The 20,622-nt window shown below is 52.1% G+C and overlaps 1 protein-coding gene across 1 annotated transcript in view; it reads right to left on the minus strand.

Annotated features, from left to right (window-relative positions):
- Nucleotides 1-20,622, minus strand: part of PPP2R2C (protein phosphatase 2 regulatory subunit Bgamma) — a 244,304-nt gene that overhangs the window by 201,724 nt on the left and 21,958 nt on the right. The window contains exon 2 of the mRNA XM_016951256.4: nt 13,968-14,074. Coding sequence (XP_016806745.1) covers nt 13,968-14,016 — 49 coding nt within the window. The 5' untranslated portion in view covers nt 14,017-14,074. The remainder of the gene's footprint in view (nt 1-13,967; nt 14,075-20,622) is intronic.

Below are 20,622 nucleotides of genomic sequence, written 5' to 3' on the forward strand. Positions count from 1 at the left end.
CACCAGGGCTCCCCTCTCCCATGATCTAGCCAGAAAGCGGGGGCTTCATTGTAGGGTGATCATTCAGGTGGGTTAGAAGCTTCTGCCATTCATTGAGCCCCCTCAAGGCCCTAACAAGGGACACCCCACACAGTGGCTTCCTCCCAGTGCTCCAGAGAGGAGCCCACCCATTCAGTGTGGCTTCATCTCCCTGCATATGCACTTCTTAGGGGTGGTCTCAGGAGAGCCCTAACCCACGTCCCACCCCTCCAGGGCCCTCCTCTCCTCCCTCGAGGTGATGTGAGTTCATACGTAGGAGTCGCTTACACAGGAGCTGGTACCACTTCCCCTGGACTGGCCACCGGTCTCCTTTCCAGGGGGCCACTCTCCCTTGCCACACACTGCATCTGCAGAACAGCCCATTTGTGAGCATCTACTACCATCCAAGAGCTAGCTATGAGGGAGGAATTATTGCTACCCTCATATTACAAATGAGGAAACTGAGGCACAGCTCACGGAAGAGCCGGGAGGCACACCAGGCCATCTGCCTCCAGAGCCACCCGCTAAACCTGCCTCCGGCGGTGACTACTTTGCTCTTATTGGGTTCTGTTCTCCCCAAGAGGCAAGGGGGCCCCTAAGCCAATGGCTTTGGGGGCCATGACAAGTGGGGGCCACTGAGCTCTGGGAACAGAGATGTGTTGTTTCCAAACCTCACCCAATGGGCCTGTCTCTGTGAAATGCACCGCTCCTGCCTGCACTCTCCCGGCCACTCACAGCTCCCTCCCACCCACTCTCCTGCCTTCTCCCTGCCTTTCCTGGTCCCTTGGCCTGGAGTCTGCCCTACCCCAGGAAGAGGGTATCTGGGACTCCAACAGAGGCAGAAAGTTGCTGCCTTTAACCCTTTTCTGAGACCCCAAAATGTAAGTACCCAGGAAGGCTGATGTCATTCAGTAGTTGTTCAAATGAACATAACCCCAGCCGTGCTGGGAGCACTCCCAGGCATTACCAATCCTCGCTGTAGAGGTGGGAAATTGAGGCTGGTGAGGTCCACAATGTGCCCCCCCAGACCCCACAGCTGGGGACACAAGTGAATCCAGACCTGAGATTCCAAGACCCTCATGCTTCCCAAGCACCTGCTTCCAGAGCTCCAAGAATTCCCACCCTGTGTTCCCTCCAGCCCCATGTTCCCCACACGGAGATGGCAGGGCTGGGGCCCCCGGAGTCACTGGGCATGGGTGGACTCCCCCACAGGAACCACATTGAGCACAGAGTTCTGCTCAAATGTGGGCCCAGGGGCCAGCTGCGTGAGCACCCAGAAGTGGCCACAGGGCACGGAGGGACCAGCTGCACCAGTTTCTGATACCACAGGATGGTGAGGTCTCAGCAGGGGTCTGCCCTGGGGCCCTTCTCCTTGGCCCCTGGTTCTTGGCTAGTATCTGCTGAGCCAGACACAGCTCCCACTTTGGAGGCACTCCGCCCAGGAGGGAGACAGACAAACAGACACACCAATAGGGACCACCCCCTGATACTCCTAATGGCTTTCTAAGCACTGTGGGATCCCATTCCTCTCTCACTATTACACAGATGAGGAAGCTGAGGCAGGGAGAGGGGCAGGCCGCAGACGCACAGCAGCCTGGCAGGGGTGGACCGGGGAGGCTCCGAACTCAAGCCTTGGGTCAAGAAGTCATACGTCCTATGGCAAACCCCAAGCCAGTGTTTCTCCAAGTGCGGTTCCAGGGCCTCCTGATCACATTCCCCAGGAGTGTTCTGTTGAGAACCATGTCCAAGGACTGTGCCCTCAGAGGGACAAGCGCTGTGGAGGGGCAAGAAATCCAGGATGCATCCCAAGCAGCTGCTCCAGAGGAAAGAAAGGCCTTCCCTAGTCCCAACCACCAGCTCCCTTGTGTTTGAAAGAAAGAACACAAGACTTCAGAGTCAGGTCCACTGGTTTTCTAAGGCTGTCTTCCCTCCTTCTTGCTGTGTGGCCTGGGGCAAGTTACTCACCCTCTCTGATCCTTGTTTTCCTCATGGATGATAACAACAAAAAGACAAACAACCCAATTTCAAAATGGGCAGTGGCCTTGGATACAGACATTTCACCGAATGGTCAGCATGCACAGGAAAGGTTGCTCAACGTGATGAGTCATTAGGGAAATCCAAATCAAAGTCACAATGAGACAACGCACACCCACGAGGATGTCTGGAATCCAAATGCAAAGCGAGTGTTGGCTGTTGGGAGAGACGCGGGACCTGCACACACTGCTGGGGGCAGGTGAAGCGGCAGGGCCACCACAAAAAAAGCTTGGTACCGCCTCAACAAATTAAACCTGGAATTATCCTATGACCTACCGATTCCACTCCTGGGTGTCTATCATGGAACACTGAAAACACACATCCACATGAACACTGGAACGCGAATGTTCCCAGCAGCCTTATTCATAATGGCCAAACAATGGAAACACCCTAAGTATCCATCCATCCACAGACGAATGGATAAGCAAAATGTGGTCCACTCATACAGTGGAACATATTCAGCCCGGAGAAGGAATGAAGTTTTGTTTTTGTTTTTGTTTTTGTTTTTTTTGAGACAGAGTTTCGCTCTTGTTGCCCAGGCTGGAGTGCAATGGCGTGATCTCGGTTCACTGCAACGTCCGCCTCCCAGGTTGAAGCAATTCTACTGCCTCAGCCTCCCTAGTAGCTGGGATTACAGGTGCCTGCCACCAGGCCTGGCTAATTTTTTTTTTTTTTTTTTTTTTTTAGTTAAGACAGGGTTTCACCATGTTGGTCCGGCTGGTCTCGAACTCCTGACCTCAAGTGATCAGCCTGCTTCAGCCTCCCAAAGTGCCGGAATTACAGGCGTGAGCCACTGTGCCCGGTCAGAGGGAATGAAGTTCTAATGCGAGCTACATCCTGGATGAGCCTGGAAAACACTCAGCCAAATGAAAGAAGCTGAATGTAAGTGAACTGCATGATTCCATTTCCATGCACCGTCCAGAACAGGCAGATTCACCGCAACAGAAGGTGGACTCAAGGTTGCCAGGGACTAGAAGGAGGAGGAATGGGAGTGACTGCTTACTGAGTATGACAAGTTAAAATTAAGGTTTAATTGAGCAAAAAACGATTCACGAATCAGCTGCTCTCAGAACCAGAACAGGGTCTAGGAATCCACGTCTGCACCGTGATCAGGCAGCATTTATGGACACAAAACCGAAGAGAGGGTCAAGACAGCTTGACTGGTTACAGCTCAGCCTTTGCCTTATTTGAATGGTTGGCCACCTGGGACTGGATTGACAGATGCTCAGCTGCTGTGGTTGGGCTGAGCTTCACCTATTTGTTACAAGAGCCCCTCCTAAGTCAGGCTTCCGTTAATCACAAACTAAGTTAGGTTGCAGTTCATTAAGAAAGGATTCATGTACAGAGGCATCTTCAGGCTAAATTTCATTTAGTTTGAAAAATAAAAATAGGCCAGGCACAGTGGCTCACACCTGCAATCCCAGCACTTTGGGAGGCTGAGGTGGGAGGATCCCTTGAGCCCAAGAGTTTGAGAGCAGCCTGGGCAACATAGCAAGACCCCATCTCTACAAAAACATTTTAAAATTAGCCATACATGGTAGCATTTTAAAATTAGCTACTTGGAGAGGCTGAGGCAGAAGGATCACTTGAGCCCAGGAAGTTGAGGCTGCAGTGAGCCATGAAGGTGCCACTGCACTCCAACCTGAGTGACAGGGTGAGACACTCTCTCCAAATAAATAAATAACAAAATAAACAATAAAAATAAAAGCTGGGTGTGGTGGCACACACCTGTAATCCCAGCACTTTGGGAGGCCGAGATGGTTGGATCATCTGAGGTCAGGAGTTCGAGGCCAGCCTGGCCAACATGGTGAAACCCCATCTCTACTAAAAATTAAAAAATTAGCCGGGTATGCTGGCATGTGCCTGTAATCCCAGCTACTCGGGAGGCTGAGGCAGGAGAATCTCTTGAACCCAGGAGGCGCAGGTTGCAGTGAGGCAAGATTGTGCCGCTGCACTCCAGCCTGGGCGACAGAGTGCGACCCCATCTCAAAATAAGTAAATAAATAAATAAATAAAATCCTAACCACCCCCAGATGACTAAATGGACCCCCCTCTTGGCCAAACAGACCCCAGAGAAACCTTAAAAAAAAACCTGAGTTCCAGGCCACAATGGAACCGGAGGTCAGACACACTGCATTATACCCCCTCCTTTGCTAAATGCCATTATGCTTTCCCTCTTAAGGGTTAAGCAGAAACCAGCCCTTTCGAAAGCCTTGCCCTACTGCTGATTCCAACCAACCACTCAGTGCTGCCCCTTTCTTTTTCAGTTTCAACACAGACTGTCCTTTTTGGGGGGGTGGGGGAGGGTAGGTCTTGCTCTGTCTCCCAGACTAGAGTACAGTGGCACGATCTCCACTCACTGCAACCTCTGCCTCCTGGGTTCAAGTGATTCTCCCGCCTCAGCCTCCCGAATAGCTGGGACCACAGGCACTCGTCACCACACCCAGCTAATTTTTATATTTTTAGTAGATACAGCATTTCACCATGTTGGCCAGGCTGGTCTCGAACTCCTGACCTCATGATCTGCCCGCCTGACCTCATGATCTGCCCGCCTCAGCCTCCCAAAGTGCTGGGATTACAGCACGTGAGCCACGTTGCCCAGCCCAGCATTCCTTCTTGATAAGAGTCTTGATCTTGAAATGGTTCTGGCTCATCTACAGAGGCTGCACAGAGGCTCTTCCTGTCCTCTGCTTCACCTTCTGACATGTAGGGCCCTGACTGTAATACTTACATATTAAGTCTCTACCCCAAAGTCAACATAGGATGCATGTAACATACATGTTAGCTTATGACAAATGCACACACGTCTCCGTGAATATTCATAGCTCTTCCTATAGCCTGTTGAATACATATACTTAGCTAACCCGTTCATCATAAATTCCCTTCCTGGAAATGCCTGCTTCTGGCTCCTGCCAGAGGCTATGCTTCCCAGCCTGAGGTTAGCCAGCCTGCAGGCTGCAGCCCTTCATGTGGAAGAAAGCTCTTGGCGCTCAGTGTGTGGTCCTGGCAATTCTTCAGCTGACAAGTTTAACAGTTTCTTTTTGGGGTGATGAAAATGTTCTGGGCCTAGATAGTGGTGATGGTTGTATAACATGAATATACTAAATGCTACTGAACTGTGCACTCTAAAATGGTTAAATTGGTGATAAGAAAAGAAGAGGGGGTGGTCGTGAACGCTCCATGTTGAGGGCACCCTGAGCACAGTGCCTGCCTGGCCCTGGACAGCGAGAATGTCTGTCCATCTCCCTGGCCTGTTACTGGGGCTGAAAGCTGGCAAAGGAGGGAGAGAATCCGGGGGCTGGTCTTTGGGCTCCAGCGACCCGATTGGAGGAAGAAAGAGGTAGAGGGGTGAGAGGGTGCAGAGAACCAACCCTGGTTTTGCATAAATGAATATGCATCATGGCCACCTCCCACTGAGCAGAAAATGCAAACTCAACACCTCCCCACCAGCCTCATTAAGTGCAATCAGGCCTGATTCCCTGAGGAGGGGGACAGCCATCACGGTAGGCTTTGTTACAGCCCTGCCACCCACCCATCCACCCTCGCACTCCAGCCCCGAGTTCCCCAGCTGCTCACTAGCCTACTCCAGGATCCCAAAGAGTGGGAGACGCCAGCCACGGCTTCAATGCGGAGGAGAAGGAGCCCAGGCTGGTGTCGGGAGCTGCAGGTTTGAGTCTCAGCTCCATTATAAATCGCTTGATCCCAGGCAGCCTCAGCCACCCTGAGCCTCAGTTTTTTTATCTGTGCCATTGAAATATTTCCATTTCTGCCTAGAATTCCAAACAAACTGGCTTAATATTAGCTATTTGCTACCAACTCGCTGAGCGACCTTGGCCAGGGAGCGGGGATCTGTCCCCTCTCAGGGCCTCGGTTTACCCCGCTAGAAGGAATGCACCAGACAAGCTGCCTCCAGTCCTTGCCCATTTCTGGCTCTAAGAAAAGTCTGGTGTGAGATAAACCCACAGAGCTGCTGTGCACCCCTGAGCAGTGCCAGGCGGAACAGAACACCCCTCTCTCTTTCTCCTGGTGCCCCAGATGGTGAGTCACCTCCCTGCCATGCAGCCTCTGTGGCCAAGGTGCATGGACCTGCCAAGTGCCCCAACCAACATGTGCCATGAGAATACCATGAGAACACAGCCCCACTCCTCGACACCATGAGAACACAGCCCCACTCCTCAACAGCTTGCCAGGGACTTGCCAAGGCCTGGGTAACCCCGCCCGACCCCACCCCACCTCCAGGCACCACCCCAGCTTCCTTATGCCCTGGCCACATGGAACTCCGGCCATTTCCAGAATGCACCTGTCTTCAGGCAAGACTGGCTCCAGAATTTTCCAGGCCCGGTGCAAAACCAAAATATGGGGCCCCAGCCAGGAACAGAGTCGTTGGCCCCCTTCCCACAGGCCCCACCACCTCAGCCCATGGAGGACAGGCCACCCCTGAGCAATGGCCACCCGAGAAGTGACCTGGCTGCCACCCTGGACAGAAGGCAGGGCCTGGGGCCCCAGCAGGAGGAGAGCGGGCAGCTGAGAACCTGTCCCAGGAGCTGGGGAAGGGACAAAGGAGGCACAGCCCATGAGCCCAGACTCCAAGCCCCAGGACATGATCCACGGTCCCAGCAACTCCACTTACAGAACACCAAGCCCAGGATAAGATGATGAAGAATCTCAGGACGGTGAGCGCAGAGCATCCACCCCAGTGGGCCCTTCTGAGTTCGGGGCCCTGTGTGACCACCTGGTTACGGGCTGTGAAACTGGCCGGTGTTTTCAGGCTGCTGCCTGCCCTGTACCCTCGGCCTGGGAAGTCCTCGGCCCCTGCCCAGGCAAACATCTCTTCCTCTTCCCGGCCTGCAACGCCCGCCCTGGCTCTCCGGAAGGCCAGCTTGTGCGGGGAGCTGGAGTGAAGGGTGTTGGCTCGGGCCGGGAGGGCCCTTCCTGCCTGCCTGTGAACATGTCCTGAACAGGGGCTTCCAGGGCCTGTGCTCAGGCCCAGGCAAGGTGGGACAGCTGAAGGGTGGCTGCCTGAGCTGGTGAGCGCCCTGCCTCAGAATCTTCAGGATCCTGCAGACCTAGGCAAGGTCTCATGAATCATCAGAGAGCGTTCCTCCACTCGACCCAAACTGCCTGGAGCCCCAGTCACCAGATCTGACCCTGGCGTCTGAGAGCCACTGTGTTCTGACAGCCAGGGAGACTCAGGAACAGATCTGGCCACCAAAGCCCAACGTATCACCCATCCTTACTGTCAGGCCTCTGAGCCCAAGCTAAGTCATCATATCCCTGTGACCTGCACATACACATCCAGATGGCCAGTTCCTGCCTTAACTGATGACATTCCACCACAAAAGAAGTGAAAATGGCCTGTTCCTGCCTTAACTGATGACATTATCTTGTGAAATTCCTTCTCCTGGCTCATCCTGGCTCAAAAGCTACCCTACTGAGCACCTTGTGACCCCCACTCCTGCCCGCCAGAGAACAACCGCGTTTGACTGTAATTTTCCTTTACCTACCCAAATCTTATAAAACGGCCCCACCCCTATCTCCCTTTGCTGACTGTCTTTTCAGACTCAGCCGGCCTGCAACCAGGTGGATTAAAAGCTTTGTTGCTCACACAAAGCCTGTTTGGTGGTCTCTTCACACGGACGCGCACGAAAACTTACTTTATTTCTTGCCATCACCAGGTTCAGAGCAGCCCAGAGCTGGCCTATTCATGTCTCCATAGGCAGATGGCTTGGCTGGGACCTCACAGGGACAGGGAAGGGGGCAGCTGGAGGATGAGGGGCTGCTGGGCCGTAGGCCTGAACATCTGGCAGCCTCATCGGCAGCAGAAGCAGAGGACTAGTCAGCCAGCAAAGGCTCACGGTCAAGGAAGCGACGCAGGAGCTCCCACTTCAGGCTCTGGGCAGGGCCAGGGATTAACCCAGGGATTTCACCCACGACAAAGAGCCTCAGACTGGCCTCTCCCCTGCAGCCCTGGCCTCTCCTCTAGGCACCACCTGAGCCGCCCACCTAAGCGGCCAGGCTGGGAGCCAGCAGGGGGCTCATAGTCAATGCGTGCACACCATGAGCCAAGCTGCGTGGGCCCCATGGAACGTATCAACCATTAGCCTCCAGACAACCCAGTGAGGTGGGTGCCAACACCTCCAGTTTGCAGATGAGAAAACTGAGGATTCTTGAAGCTCAGCCCTGTGCCCCCGTGGAAGTGCTGGAAAGCCACTGGGTTGGGGTTCACATGCAGCTCCACTGACTCCAAAGCCCCTACCCCATCCCCCATCCCTCTTCCCTGGCACAGTCCTCCCAGAGGGAAAATTGGCGAGGCTGAGAGGGCCCACATCTCTCTGCCCACTAGACCGTGAGCCCTAGGTCTGCTTTGCCCACTGCTGTGGCCCCAGCCACTGACCCAGGGCTGGGTACACAGCAGATGCTCAATAAATGTATGTGAAATGAAGAACAGTGGGTGAGGACCACTCACTTCTCTGCTTGGGAAGGCCTCCCATGACAAGGATTCCCCCAGGATGACAATGGCCAGGAGACTGGGAGGGGACAGCAGCGAATGGGAGGAGAGGCTAGAGCGCACGAGTGACGGAGCCCACTATTCCCACTGTGAGGCCACACTCAGCGCTGGGGGAAGCAGCTGGATGAGTCCCAGAGAATCATTCACCACAGCGTGTGTCTTAGGGACACAGATTCACAAACCACAAGGCACCACGCCTGCTTTACAGGAACCCCAGGAAAGCAACAAGCGTAACGATTCTCGAGGGTTTACTCTGGGCCAGGCTCTGCCCTTAGCACCGTCCATGGAATATGACGTCATAAGCCGGGGTCCCAGGTTTGGGGTTTTGAGGTACACACCGTGAAAAAGCACCCACTTGTAACTGCATCTTGAGTTCTCCTTGTTTCAGGAAAGGTCCAAGCCCATCCTAAAAACCCCACCCAGGGAGGAGAGGAGCTTATCCGCCATTTTCCATGCACGCGATGTATGTAGAAGCGTGATCCGCCACCGCGCCTGCACTGACCTTAACCCCCCATGAGATGGCTCAGCCCAGCAGCCCCGTGAAACCCTGGGATCCCCTCTGCCCGGGAGGCGCTGCTTTGGGGACCATCCGTGGTGTCCTCCTTACTTGCTGCAAGTCCTACAATCCCCTTGTTAAGCCCTCCGTGGCTGTGGTCACTGGACTGTCACCCACCACGCAATTGAACCTGCCCGCTGTGCGGGTAACAACATGACAGCAGGGTGTGACTCTGAGCCGGACTGCTGGGCTGGGACCCTGGCCCCCCACAACAGGCTGTGTTTTTGGGAAACAACTTCTCTCAGCCTCAGGTTCCTCTTCTTCCAAATGGACACTGCCCCATCCCCTACCTCCTAGGCAACCATGAGATTTGTACCCACTGAACATGCAAAGCTCTCAGAACAGTGGCTGCGACCACTGTAAATGGCCATCCCAACTAAACCTCAAGGCAAAACGCAAGGTGGCTCCTGCCATCTGGCCCTTTCTACAGTTGCATAGGGTGGTTCTCCACCAGGCTGCTGTGCACCTGTCACAGTGAGGCCCCAAATGTTGACCAACAGGAGGGACACATTCCTGCTTGTTAAGTGCAGCTGCGGCATCACTGTGCTCTGGGGTCTCAAAATGGGTGTGTGGAGGGGAGGAGCCCGCTCTGAGTGACAGGGACCACAGAGCCAGCTTGGCATCCCCAAGAAAGATCACCCCTCCTAGGGCCGGGAGCTGTGCCTAGTGGCACCAAAGGCAGCAAGGGCGGGTGGGGTTCCATTCACACAGTGTCACCAAGGAGGCTTCCCACCCTGAGACAGCCGGCACCGCTCTCCGGGGCAGTGTCCTTCGAGGCCTCTCAGTCCCTCGAGGAAGCACCCACCAAGTCTCATGTTCTGAGGGTGCAGATGGCAGTGAGGAGGGGCTGAGGCAGGCTGCAGGGGCCCAGGGGTGCTGTGCACCCTCACAGAGGAAAGGACGTCAGAGCCAACCCGCGACAGCAAAGGGCATCTGTCCAGAGCAAAAGGCCGAGGTGCAGGAAGACCACCAAGTGTGCCCAAACCAAAAGGAAGCATGTCCAGGAGAGGGCGGCTACAACCGCCAGGAAACAAGCAGTCCCTGGTAGCCCAGATAACGCCCCTCCAAGGGACTTGAGGGAGCAAAGCGGGAATGAGCAGAATCATGTCTGGGATTCTTTCCCGTTTTCCTTTTTTTTTTTTTTGGCTAACACTTATGGAGCACCTAAATGTCCATGTTTCACAACTTTCACCGAAAGATCCTGCAGGCTGTTAGCAGAGCAGGTGCTCTGTGAACCCCAGCTCTTCCTCAGTTGCTGTTATTATTATCATTATTAGGGGGCGAAGTTACGGTTCCAACATACGTCCACTTAAGGTAAAGCCCGGAGTCTCCCTACCTTGCCACTCAGTCCCCAGCATTCTCCAAAGAAGGCTGATGAGTGAGCTGTGGTTAAAATGGAGCAAGTGAAGAGGTTTAGGCAGCAGAGCCGGTGGCCCAGGTCCGGAGCAGGTGGCAGCTGGCAGACACCGGATGCCCCGTCCTGCATGTATTCACATGGGTCTTCCCAGCTCTCATCCCCCAAGGCTGCACGTGATAGGACCCACCCAGTATGGATTCCATTTTCTGGAGTGTAAATTATTCTTTGAGGATCCAGTGCTTTGCAAAGGGCAGGAGGCTGGCCCTGTGACATTGTCAGGAAGGTTTAGCCATCAAGGGCTGTGTCACCAGGTCACCCTCTCCCCCATCACCACAGGTTCCCTCCAATAACACCAACTTGTCCTCTCTAACCTGAACACTCCACTTTACAGATGGCCTGGCCATGGCAAGTGCGATCTATGGTCCTCACGACTGCCTTGGTCATGATCATCATCCCCAGTCCATAGAAGGGGCCGTGAAGGCTCAGAGAGGGTGAGGGCTTTGTCCAGGGCTGCCCAGCAAAGTCAGAGCTGGAGAGGAAGCCATGTTTCCTGATGCCCAGGCCAGGGTTCTCACAGTGTTGAGCAGCCTTGACCTTGCTGGGAAATAATTCCTGCCCATCCCAGACCAGACTGGGGCACCCCCAATCCCCATTTTGAGCCAGGCCTTCCAAACACAGAAACAAAGGGGCAGAACTCATGGGCAGCAGCATCTCCAGATCTAGCTGTCTGGGGAGGCGCAGGCTCATTTCCACTAGAAAAGCGGGATTTGCCTTCCCTTAAATGCACATTCCACTCTGCGTTTTTAAAAGGCAAAATAAAGACACTTCCCAGAAGCATTAAAAACAAGGAACAGAAATGTCCAAGGATCACAGTGTCCAGCCCCTGGCTTAGAAGATGAAGCAGTGTCTGAAGGCGCCTGTTCTTCCCAAATTAACCCAGCAGCCGCCATCTGGATCACTGCAGCTGCCTCCTCCGCTGCCACCACCATCACCCACATGGCCCCCGGTCCCTGTTCCTCACATTGCCAGCCAACATTCTGAGTCAAGTCCCAAGGCAGCAGCACCGGGGGGCCAGGTATCTGTGCCCTAGCTGCAAGGGAGGCTGGGAGACGCGTCCCCAGCATTGTCTGCTCTATTCACAGAGTGGGAGGCGAGCTCAACACAGGGGGTACTGCACTTCACAGTTTACACAGCACGGTGAAGCCCACGCTGTGCCCTCAGCATGGTGCATGGAGGCAGGGGTAAGCAGGGGGATGAGAGACCACTCTGGTCTTGAGTTAATGACACAGAATTCGGAAAGGCTGGGCTTGCAAACGTGACTTTAGAAAGCTTCCTATTTCTAAAAGGTGGATGCTATTGAAGAATTCACAATCATCCCAGGCTGTAAATGAAAGTAATCCTAAGAACACATGCCCGAGACCCAGAAGAGAACATGGCAGGAGTAAAAACAAACAGCCCATGTCATACAAGTTGGTCACAGCCAAATCCTCTTAGGCCCATGAGCATAATCTCTGAACAGGATTCTAAACTGCAGAGCCTCCCAGCCTCCCTCAAACGAGGCTGTAAAATGAAACAGCAAAGCTCTTTCTCCAGCAGAGAAGACAGTCCCTTCTGTAATTCCTCACAAAGACCTGTCCTCCTGCCCCAAACAAAAGGTGCCCCAGCACAGGCAGAACAACTGTGGGGTGCCAGGGCCTGGTACCCACAGCCCCGATACCAGCCATCCAGGGCCCAGCACCCCATGGCAGGCACTGGGCCTAAAGAAACATACTGTTTTATGTCGTTAATGCCTAAGACGCACAGCTGCTTAAGGCTGCCTGGGGACCGTAAGTCTGCAGTTGACATTGCCGTCCAAATGCAGGATTGCAGACTTTAAGACTCTCTGAAGATGTTGTTTGTGCCTTAAGTAAGGGTAGAAACCCAAGATGGCAGCACGTTATTTATAACTGAGCACACCAGGAAACACTCTAATGTCCAACACAGGAAATTGGCTCAATAAATGAGGATCTACCTACAGGCCCGTCGACCTGGGTGGCCGTTACATAGCAGGCTGCTCGGTGAAAAGGTATGTGTGAACACGCCCCCAATACACGCACACATCAACATACAGCAAAACATACACATATCCCAACACAAACACATACACATCAATAAGCACACCACACAGCAACACACACACACCCCAACACACATACCCCAAACACACACACACCCCAATATACACACACCCCAACACACACATATCAACAAGCACACACCAACACACATATCAACACACACACACCAACATACACATCAACACATACACTAAAACACACACCAACATACACATCAACACATACACTAACACACCCACCAACATACACACACCAACACACACACATCAACACACACATCAACACATACAACACACACCAACACATACACATATCAACAAACACACACCAACACACATACACACACAATAAGCACACCACATAGCAAGACACACACATCCCAACACACATACCCCAAACACATACACACCCCAACACATACACACATCAATAAACATACATCAACACACATCAACACCACACATCAATACATACACTAACACACACCAACATACACACACCAACACACACACAACACATACAACACACACACTAACACATACACATATCAACAAACACACACCAACACACACACCCTAACACACATACTCCAACAGTCACACCAACACATACAGCACACATACATCAATAAACACATCAATACACACACCCCAACATACATACCCCACCATACAAACACATCAATGCATACAACACACACATCCTAAACACACACATCAACACATACATGAACACACACATATCAACACACACCCCCCCAAAGAGATACACACCAACACACACCCCCCAACACGCACAGCCCGCACACTCCCTCGGGCGCCTTCCTGCACCCTGTACTTCACAGTGACAACCCCGTCTCCACATGGCTGCCCTGGTGGATTTCTCACGGCACTCGCCCCCAGTCGGGATCTAGTTAACAGACTGACTCTGTCTGTCTGGGTCTGCTGCTCAGTGTGAGCCTCAAGAGTCACTGTCGGCTTGCCCACTGCTGCGACCCCAGGGGCCGGCCCAGTGCTGGCCACAGCGGGCACTCAACACTGTTGGCCCAGTGAGTAAACAATGCTCCTGGCTCCTGCCCCAGCTGCCTGACAAAGTGACCCTGCCACAGTCCACAAGGAGGTGGCGCATGAAGGGGGCCTCATCCATCGGCCTGGGAGACAGGGGCGGCAATGGGGGCTGGTGGGGTGGGGCCAGGGCCCAGGCGGCAGGAGCCAGGGTCGGGGGCCCAGGGGCCAAAGCAGGGGAGGGACCGGATCCCAGCACGGTGGGGTCGGCTTCCCGCTGTCAGGCTGGCGCTGTGTCGGGCGCCTGTGACCCACAGCCCACGTCCCCAAGCTCACCGGCGCTGCTGCCCGGCTATGAGAACGGGCTTCTTACCGGAAACTTCCATCAGCTGAGGTGGCCTCAACGTGTCCGCCTCACGCATCCTGAGAGAGGTGACTAACACAGGTCATTTCAAAAAAGGTCTTCTTTCTATTTTACTTCTATAATCAGAAAAAAAAACTAAAGTTGAGGAATCAAAGAGCCTTGGTGCATGCACGCCGCCACACACCACATGCAACGCGAGCACCGCCACCCATGGCCACCCTGGCCGCCGCCCGGCGCAGCTCCAGCCAGCCCTGGGCCGGGGTTGGAAATGCCTCCCTCCTCCCGGCTGCAGGAGCCGCCTGAGCCTCAGCTTCCAAATCTGTGAAATGGGGACAACACACCACCTTCCCCTCGGGCTATTTTGGCCCCAAATGGGGTTACTCATCCCCATCTCCCGTCTGTCATTTGTCTTCAAACTTCACCCCGCAGCAGCTATTTCCCCACAGCCTACGAAATCCCTCACTAGGGACTCCAGGTCACTCCCGCTTAAAAACATGGAACTGGAAGCCCTGCCCCACCCCGTACAGGCCCACAGCCCACTCAGGCACAGGGACAGCTTTTCCTGGCCAACTTCTGAGCCTGCGGATGAGAGCACATGGCAACTGAGGTCCCACTGTGGCTCAGCTGAACTGTCACCACCTCCAGGAAGCCTTCCCTGATGCCCTGTGGCAGGGACAACACCCCACGCTGCAGTCCACTGAACTAATACTTACCTTGAGGTTGCTTGGCTGCCTTTATCACAGTGTTAGTCCCACACCACCCCCACCCCTGACAGCTTCTTTCCAGCTCCTTCCATAGCATCTGACCATCATCTTTTCCCCACCTCACTCTGTGTAGCTTGAGGAAGCGATGAGGGTTAGGTAAATTATCAACAGACACTGAAGGAGAGCCTCTCAGCCTCAAGGTGAAGGATAGGAACTATAAACCCGGGATTATGGAAGGAAACATCGCTGTTTCAGGGGCACACATAGTTTTATGGGTAACTTCAAAGAAGGTAAGACGTTTAGAGATGACCCTGAGTTGAACAGATTTCAACAACTAGCATGCACAGTGCACTTTCCTCACTATGTAAAGAACTCTTACAAATCAACAAGAAGACAAAGATGAAAAGCTCTGTAGAAAAGTGAGAAAAGGAGACTCACCAGTCATTCACATAAAAAGAAACACACATGAAGAAAGAAAAAGAAATAATTATTTAATCCACATAAGAAGAAAGGCAAGTGAAAAAAGGTGTGTCCACTCATCATTTTAAAAGAATGTGAATTAAACCAGAAATGTAGCACTTTGCAAATATGACAGTGACCAAAAAAAGGCCCTGTGGCCCATACCCCGCAGGAGTGTTATCAGTGGGGAAAGCCCCTCCTGTGCAGGGTGGGTGCAGTGGAGAAGGGGGCAGCTCCACAGGGGACAATTTGACAATGTGAGGTTTCTCAATGCACAGGCCCCTTGTCTGCTAGGGATTCAGGTGTAAATCTCACTCTTGTGTCAAGAACAATCATTTCCAGTGTTGTTTGTAATGGCAAGTATTGGTAAACGACATACATGGATCTCACTCTTGTGTCAAGAACAATCATTTCCAGTGTTGTTTGTAATGGCAAGTATTGGTAAACGGCATACATGGACATCAGCATGGACCTGGGGAAATAAGACATGGCCATCTATCAGTGGATGCTAAGCAACTGTTGAACAGGATGAGGCATTTCTATGTGTGTGTGCCAATATGGAAAGATATCAGGTCAGGTGAGGTGGCTCACACCTGTAATCCCAGCACTTTGGGAGGCTGAGGTGGGCAGATCACCTGAAGTCAGGAGTTCGAGACCAGCCTGGCCAACATGGTGAAACCCTGTCTCTACTGAAAATACAAAAATTAGCCAGGCGTGGTGGTGGGCACCTGTAGTCCCAGCTACTCGGGAGGCTGAGGCAAGAGAATCACTTGAACCCAGGAGGCGGAGGTCACAGTGAGCCGAGATCGCTGCACTGCGCTCCAGTCTGGGCGACAGAGCGAGACTCCATCTCAAAAAAAAAAAAGGAAGAATGACATCAAAGGGGAAAAAATCAAGGTGCATAGCATGGAGGTCTAAAAACAAAGGACACACACATAAATGCTCATCAGTGCAGAGAAATGTCTGGAGGATGCACAGGCGATTACATGGGGAATGGCTCTGGGGTTGAAGGGAAAGGAGAGTGTACCTTTCAGTTCACCTCTTCTGTTTGGTTCAAACACTGATTTTTACACACCTTCTAAAACTTTGTTTTTAGTGGCATGGCAATTTACAGATTAACCCTTTCCATAAATATTATTCAGCCTGAAAAAAAGAACAAAATTCTGACACACGCTACAATGTAGACGAACTTGAAGTTGTTTTTTTTTTTTTTGGAGATGGAGTCTTGCTCTTTCACCCAGGCTGGAGTGCACTGGTGCCATCTCGGCTCACTGTAAGCTCCGCTTCCCAGGTTCACACCATTCTCCTGCCTCAGCCTCCCGAGTAGCTGGAACTACAGGTGCCTGCCACCACACCTGGCTAATTTTTTGTATTTTTAGAAGAGACAGGGTTTCACTGTGTTAGCCAGGATGGTCTCGGTCTCCTGACCTTGTGACCCACCTGCCTCGGCCTTCCAAAGTGCTGGGATTACAGGTGTGAGCCACCACACCCGGCCAAAGATATTATGCTAAATAAAATAAACCAGTCGCAAAAGGACAAATACTGTGTGATTCCACTTATATGAAGTCCTGGAGGAGTCAAATTCATAGAGACAGGAAGCAGAATAGGGGTTACCAGGGCTGGGGTTATGGAGAGTTGGTGTTAATGGGTACAAAGAAAAAGCTCCGGCGATGGGTCGTGGAGATGGTTGCACGACAATAGGAATGTACCGGATGCTACTGAATTAGACACTGAAAATGCTTAAAATGATTAGTTTTATGTTATGTATATTTTACCACATTAAAAACAATCCAAAAAAAAAGTTCTGCATTCATCATTCCATTTAATCTTCCCAACGGCCCACTGAGGCGGGCACCCCTACAAGTTGAATGACTTGTCTCAGGTCCCACAGCTGGGGCGTCAGATTTGGGAATCAAACCCAGATTCCCCTCTTCCTGGCTCTTTACCCCACCCCACGGATGCTTCCTCGGGGTACAGATATCGGCATGGAGAGGTGCCCGCCGCCCATCTGCCAAGTTCCACCGACACACAGGTGCATTGAGCCAAGTTCATCGCCCCCAGCGACGCAAGCGTTTCAGAGCAAAACGGAAACACACAAGGATGATTTAACAATCTGTGTTGATGGTGCTGAACACACCCAATGGTGGGAAGGGAACAAAATCCCCTGCTATTTTCACTAGGCAAAGGAAAATGAGATGAGGTCATGTCATCTTCCAAACGCCAATAACACGGCAAATGAAATTATACAATAAAACCTCAAGTCATCCACCGTGGCAGCAGATGTTCCCTTGGCCAAAGGGGCTCGGGGTTCAGGCTTGGAGCGGTTGCACCACCCACACCACGTGCTACGTTCACGAAAGAGCCGGCCACCAATGCAGTCTGTCCCTCTAACTTGTTCTTGTTATAAAGGCAGGAGACGCGTGGAGCTGGCCGCTCCCCCGCGCCGTCATGAAATGTCCTCCCGGCCCTGCTGCTTGAGCTACTCATGGGTGGGGACCTTGTCGGTGTATCACTGCTGTTTCCCAGTACCTGCTCAGAGCAGGTGCTCCACAAATATCGAGCCCGTTACACAGTGAGTGATTTATTATACAGCTCAAACCTGCTTCTGACTTTCCACCAGGAAGGGCTAGATTGCTTCCCCCTAAAATCTGCATGCTGCAGTCTTCACCCCTAGAACCTCAGGATGTGATCTTATTTGGAAATAGGGTAGTTGCAGATGAAATGCATTGAGATGGCGTCATTAAGCTGAGTCCCTAATCCAATATGCCTGATGTCCTTCCAAAAAAAAAAGAGAGAGAGAGGGCGGAAATTTGGACACACAGACACACACACACATAGGGAGAGTGCCGTGTGAGGATGGAGGTGGAGGTTGGGATGAGGCTTCCACAAGCCAGGGAGTGGCACAGGTTGTGGGCAAAACACCAGAAGCCAGGAGAAGAGGCTGGGACAGATTCCTCCCATAACCCTCAGAGGGCACCAGCCCTGCCCACACTGTGACCTTGGACTTCTAGCCTCCAGAACTGGGGACAATACGTTTCTGTTGTCTTAAACCAGCCAGTCTGTGGACTTTGCTCTGGCGGCCACAGGGCACTCACACATGTATTGTGTCACGCTTCACCGGTCTCTCTCCCAAGTCTAGCGTAACTTCCAGACTATTTCAATGACTGAGCTTTATAATATGTTGTAACATCACAGAGGACGATTCCTGCCACTGCTTTCCTTCTCCCCTTCAAAAAATAAAGAATAAAAAATCTACCATTCTGAAAGTTCTTCTCAAGCCCAGACTACAGAAGTGCCTGCCGACCAGGCAGTGGTCAAGGGTGGCAAGTGCGTGGGGAAATGGAAGAATCAGATCTGGGGTTTGCCGAGTGTCCCTGCAGGTGGAAGCTGCACTAGGCATTCCTGATTACCCTCGCTCAGCCTCACCACAGCCTTGCGGGCGATACAGGAGTCTCCCCATTTGACAAGTGAGGCCCCTGAGGCACAGAAACTAGATCTCCCCAAGGCCATGCAGCTGTGTGGGTAGAGGGGTCTGGGTCCTAACCACCACACCACCCTACTCCACTAGAGAAGGCAGAAACTGGCCACGTGGCCACCTGCCCCAGGCGCGTGGGGACCCTGCGGTTAGCCCTGCCCTGCTCTGTCGCCTGGCTCCAATGACACCAAGCTTCTCACTTTAAAGCATATGCAGTCTTTAATCACAACTTTATTGAGGCATAAGCCATATACCATACACTTTACCTTTATAAAGCGTACAATTCAGTAGTTTTAGTATATTCACAGAGCTGTGCAGTCCTCACCATGATTTACTTTTAAAACATTTCATCACCCCAAAAAGAAACCACATGTTCATTAATGGTCATTCCCCAAGCCCCTAGCCCCTGGTAACCACTAATCTGCTTTTTGTCTCTGTGAATTTTCTGATTATGAACATCTCCTATAAATGGAATCATACACTATGTGGTCTTTTGTGTCTGGCTTCTTTCATTTAACATGATCTTAACATGATGTGTTCCAGGTTCATTGATGTTGTAGCGTGTGGCAGGGCTTCCTTCCTTTTTAGGGCTGTATAATACTCCACTGTATGGATAGACCATATTTTGTTTACCCATTCATCAGTTGATGGACATTTGGGTTGTTTTCATTTTTGGCTACTATGAATAGTGCCACTATGAACATTCATGTGCACCTTTTTGTATGGATGGATGTCTTCAATTCTCTTTGGTAGATGCCTAGGAGTAGAACTGCTGGGTCATGAGATAAATCTACGTTTAACCTTTTGAGGAACTGCCAAACTACTTTCCAAAGTGGCTACACCATTTCACATTCCCACCACAGTGCATAAGGGCTCCACACACGTGGTTTCTGCATGAAGATGGGTGTGCTCAGAATGGTCTTTCCTTGTGCATCAGGGAGAGACTGATGGGGATACATGGGAAGAAAGCAAAAATCTCCATATGGGCTTCCCAGCCTGTATCAGTTAGGAGCTGTGTTAGAAAGCTAGGAAGAAATGTAGGGTTTTTCTCTTTTATAAAATAAAGCCAGAGGCCAGCAATCCAGCACTGGAGCAGAACTCTGTGTTGTGGTTAAGGCTCCAGATCCCTTCTGTCTATCTGCTTCTCCATACTTAGCATATGGTGTCCTCAAGTCACTTCATGATTACAAAATGGCTGCCATTGCTCCAGCCATCACATTCCAGACAAGAAGAAAACAAGGGAAAGGGCAGGGGCCAGCTGAGTCATTCTCTGTGGAGGATCTTTCCCAAAAGCCCCACCCAGTGATCTCCGCTTATGTCCCATTGGTTAGAACAGGGTCCCATGACCACCTCTGCTGAATTACAGACCTGGGAATATGAGTTTCAGCTGGGCACACAGCCCCCTGATTTAAGTCAGGGCTGTTAGCCAGAAATCCAGGACGAATGGATATTGGGAAGACAACCAGCACTGTCCTATCCTCCATTCTCCAAAATAGCTGCCATCTGAGGGTTGCAGCATTTGGGAGTTACTGGAATACAGGTCAAGATTAATTAATTAATTAATCAATTAATTAATATCTGTTTCTCTCTGCCTGCTGTCCACCACATAGGTTCCCTGTCACACAGGAGCGCTGGAGCGGAGGTGGACAGAGTGGTCAGATCCTCAAAAACTCTGCCCTGACCAGACCAGACCCTCACAGGGGACCATGAGTTGTTTCGTTTGTTTGTTTGTTTGGTGAGACAGAGTCCCACTCTGTCACCCAGGCTGGAGTGCAGTGGCACGATCTCAGCTCACTGCAACCTCTGCCTCCCAGGTCAAGCAATCCTCCTGCCTCAGCCTCCAGAGTAGCTGGGATTACAGACACCTGCCATCACGCTCAGCTAATTTTTGTATTTTTAGTAGAGTTGGCCAGGCTGGTCTCAAACTCCTAGCCTCAAGTGATCCACCCACCTTGGCCTCCCAAAGGGCTGGGATTACAGGCGTGAGCCACTGTGCCCAGCCATGTGAGTCATTTTCTAACTTTAA

Source organism: Pan troglodytes, chromosome 3, assembly GCF_028858775.2.
Source record: "Pan troglodytes isolate AG18354 chromosome 3, NHGRI_mPanTro3-v2.0_pri, whole genome shotgun sequence".
Classification (NCBI taxonomy): Eukaryota; Metazoa; Chordata; class Mammalia; order Primates; family Hominidae; genus Pan; species Pan troglodytes.